Below are 4,063 nucleotides of genomic sequence, written 5' to 3'. Positions count from 1 at the left end.
ATTATAAGTCAATAACAGCCTCTCAACCATTTTAGATCACAGTTCTAAGATAAACCCGAGCTCCATGCGCGATAGCCAGCCACTCTTAAACCTGCAAATATTTAACCAGCCGCCCTCATCCAAGTGAAAATCAGTTTACCCCCCCATACAAAATTACATCGAAGTGATTTCTCGTACAAAAATCCAAAGCTGTGGAGAGAGAGAGAGAGATTGGTCTGGTGCCACAAAACGAAAACAATTCAAAACAGGAATTTCATGACATGTCGGACTTCCTTCACCGATTCCACTGACGCAACAACAACAGCAGCAGCAGCGCACACATCAGGTTTCAGAAATAACGTAAATCAAGAAACTTATATCAACATGAACTTAATGAATTGTGGGTACATTCTTAGCTGAGAATGAGTGAGAGAGAGAGGTGGAGAGCAACAGAGAGAGGTAGAGATTCTATAGAACAAGGGGTTAGTTCCTGTTTCCCCCCCAGACCTCACATTTTAAAACTTGAAAAAAATTTTTGTGACAGCTCCAAGTACCTTGGAACCGCATCCTCCACCTACTTAGACGGTGTTTAACAATTAGGCCCAGTACATCTCGTTTAAATATGCAGCACACACACACAGTGGATATGTATGGTTGTTCATAAATAACGTTGCAATTTTTTTTTCTGTTCTCATGTTTTTTATTGCTGTTGTTGTGTTGCTTGTATAAAACACTGACACAGAGGAAATAACAAACGGGAAGAACGAGAAACAGAAGAATTGATGGAGGGTTTGATGGTGATGCAAAGTTAAAGAAATGAATGAGCGATAAACGAAAGGCAGGTTGAAGGGCAGTAAAGACATGAAGGCATGACAGTATAAGGACCTGAAGGAAGAACAATAAAGACGAAGGAGGGATAGTAAAAAATGTGAAGGAACAATAGCAAAGAGATGAAAGAATGACTGTAAAAGCAGATGTGAAGAAAGGATAGGTATAAGGAAAAGGACAATGAAATTGTGAAGGAAGAAGAATAAGGGCAGATAAGAAAGAGGATAATGAGAGGAAGAGTAGGAGGAATGATAAATATGAGGTGAAACGATGAAGAGAGAGAGAGAGAGATCAGTTGGGTGACATGGTAAAACGTTTAATTATTTGAAGAACAAGAAAATTCCGAAAAGTCGTTTCATTAAAAACGCACGAAATCGAAGACTATTATTGAAGGAAATCAAAAATACAGTTTTGTGTTTTGATGGTTAAACATTTTTTGTTATTGGATAAATAAATTAAAATATTGGTGTAGAGACAATGAATTTATTCGACCGTAGGAGACCAAAAGTGAGAATCGCAGCAGATGTTTTCAGTTGTCTTTTGTGGCTGTTTAGCACCAACTCGGTGATGATCAAAAATAAATCTAAGATCAAAAGAATTCCAATAGTGGCCATCTTGCTTTTTTCTTTTAAGATAACGTATCTATTACTTCAGTAACTGTAAGAAACTCAAGGGAGAACTGATCTACAGGTGTTCAGAAAAGGACTCCCACCACCACCACCCACTTCACTCATTGCAACTGTTTTGGCCCTTAACTCCTAACACTAAGGTGGCCAGGGTCACATCCAGGTCATGACCCTTAGATGCCCCTCTGTTGCTACACTATGCTACTGTGTTACTGTGTGCATTGCAACTCCCCTGGATGGTCATGGTACCCCAAAGCCAAACTACCTTGTGAGTTGTAACCAGTCCAGTTTAAGGCACCAGTTGACTGTAAACGTAAATAATGCGATCTGGAATTCACTTCCATTCTCCTCTTAGACCAGACCTAGTTTGAACCCTGCCTCAGCAGCTCTGCGTTTCTACCTCCCGCCAAATGCAAGATTTTTTAAAGTGAGTTGTAATGCTACCTTGAGGATTTTACAGCAATAAGGTGTTGGAGGACTTCCATGATTTTTAGAAGATAGAAAGAATGAGTTTCAGCAAAGACTGTTGAGAGCCAATGACAAATGTGTCCTTCCTTTTTTGCAAAACGAGACAAAGTGTAGCTCAAGATTTGGCTGCTATTTCTAGTAGATCGATTGAACATGTAGAGGTTTGCGCAAGTCATTTGTATTGATATCAAGATGATGCGGTTTCTCCCCCCCCCCCTTTTCTCAGTTGTCTCTTTTTGTAAAGATTGACTGACTGACCGGTGGACAGAGAACAGTTGGTAAATTAAAGTCATTTTCTTTTGTTCCCGCACGGTCTGAGTTCAAACACTGACCAGATCGACTTAGCCTTTCATTCTTTCTTCTGGCAGATAATGTAAATACCAATCATAGACCAGGGTCTTTCCAATCAATTAGAGAGCCCTCACCATACAAATACATTGCTCTGTATCAAAGTGAACCATCACACTAGTTCACCTATGTATAAACAACAGAAAAGGATCACAGGGGCACAATGAAGACGTGAGGTACACAAGTTCAAAGCCAACTCCTTGCCTTCATCCCCAGCAGAATACCAGGGCCCAACCTTCAGCAGCAGAACCTTCCAAGCAGGCATTGGCCCTGATCGGCCACACCAGATGACTGTGATGCATCTTCTTCTACGTGATGTCCTAAACATTATTATCATAAACAACAGACGTATAGTTGTCCCAACATCCCTACACAAAAACACATTGTATATATAGACACATTCGACATACATGTACAGACAAGTTAAAAACCATGAAGAAACATTGATGACTAACCTCGATGAAGTTGGCGAGAAGAACACAGCTCAACTCCTGCTCCAAAATTTCCTTGTTGGATGGGTTGTTATAGCAAATAGCGATCAGGGTTGGGAACAAGATATTGGTAAGTCGGGGGTCGCTGAAATACTGGAATGGTAAGGAGCACAGCTGCTGTAGAATGGTCGGAGACTGGCCAGATTGGACAATGTTCTGAAAGTAAAAGAAAACCAGGTTACATTTACAGTTTAGAAAAAGGACTGCATGGAGGTAGTTAGAAAGATAGATATGTAGAAAGAGAAAGAGAAAGAGAGCGGGGTTAGACCAATAGAAAAGACGACAAGCTGGCAGAAGCGTTAGCACACCGGGCGAAATGCTTAGCGGTATTTCGTCTGCCGCTGTGTTCAGAGTTCAAGTTCCGCCAAGGTCGAGTTTGCCTTTCATCCTTTCGGGGTCGATAAATTAAGTACCATTTGCGCATTGGGATCGATGTAATCGACTTAATCCCTTTGTCTGTCCTTGTTTGTCCCCTCTATGTTTATCCCCTTGCGGGCAATAAAGACATAAGAAACATAGACAGCCAAGCATATAGGCAGGCAGAAAGGCACACACATGGAGAAGGGAGGTTGATCTTGAAGGCTCTGACAGCATGCTGCTCATGTTCGTTGGGGATGATGGACGATGAGCTTTTCTTGATACAACGAGATTGTAATGACCTCATTGGAGGTGTTTATGAGGTGACTACAATCTCATTGCTTTTATGAGAAAAAACAGTACTGCTCATATCTTGTAAGTAAAGCTTCAACCATATTGCAAAGTCTGGTCCCGTTTTTCCGAGCCAATAGATATTTCACAGCTCAACAAGCACAACTTCTACAAAGCTGTGTGTTTATCCCATAACAGAGTATTGCTCTTATATCATGTGCTCCTACATTTAGCTCTATGTTGCCTATTAATAAACATCATAAAAAGCACATCCAAAAATTAGACCAGATGACTAATTGATGTCAAAATCAATGTCAAATACAAACACACACACACACACACACACACAGTAAGTTTCTGGAAAACTGCTGTGTCCTCTCTCTTCCTCTTCTACCACTATGACAATGGCTTCTGCTCCTTGAGGCGACATGATTTCCCGCCACCTCCACTCACGCACCTTTACTCTTCCCATTCAACTTGCTGTATTCAACAGTTTAAAAAGAAATGTTAACGCCATCAATCGCATGAGTCTGGCAGGGTCTACAAAGGCCACGGGACTTGCGTTCTTCTCTGAAACTTGCTTACACACACACACACACACACACACACACACACACACACACGAATACACGCACGCATAAATTCTCACTATATATAGGAGGAGTGGCTGTGTGG

At 41.2% G+C, this 4,063-nt stretch overlaps 1 protein-coding gene across 1 annotated transcript in view; it reads right to left on the bottom strand.

Annotated features, from left to right (window-relative positions):
- The window catches only part of LOC106884496 (S phase cyclin A-associated protein in the endoplasmic reticulum), a 225,176-nt gene that overhangs the window by 49,176 nt on the left and 171,937 nt on the right, over nt 1-4,063 (bottom strand). Inside the window, exon 27 of the mRNA XM_052973411.1 lies at nt 2,705-2,896. Coding sequence (XP_052829371.1) covers nt 2,705-2,896 — 192 coding nt within the window. The remainder of the gene's footprint in view (nt 1-2,704; nt 2,897-4,063) is intronic.

The sequence above is a fragment of the Octopus bimaculoides genome, chromosome 15 (genome assembly GCF_001194135.2).
Source record: "Octopus bimaculoides isolate UCB-OBI-ISO-001 chromosome 15, ASM119413v2, whole genome shotgun sequence".
NCBI lineage: Eukaryota > Metazoa > Mollusca > Cephalopoda > Octopoda > Octopodidae > Octopus > Octopus bimaculoides.
This window is presented reverse-complemented; position numbering and strand designations above follow the sequence as displayed.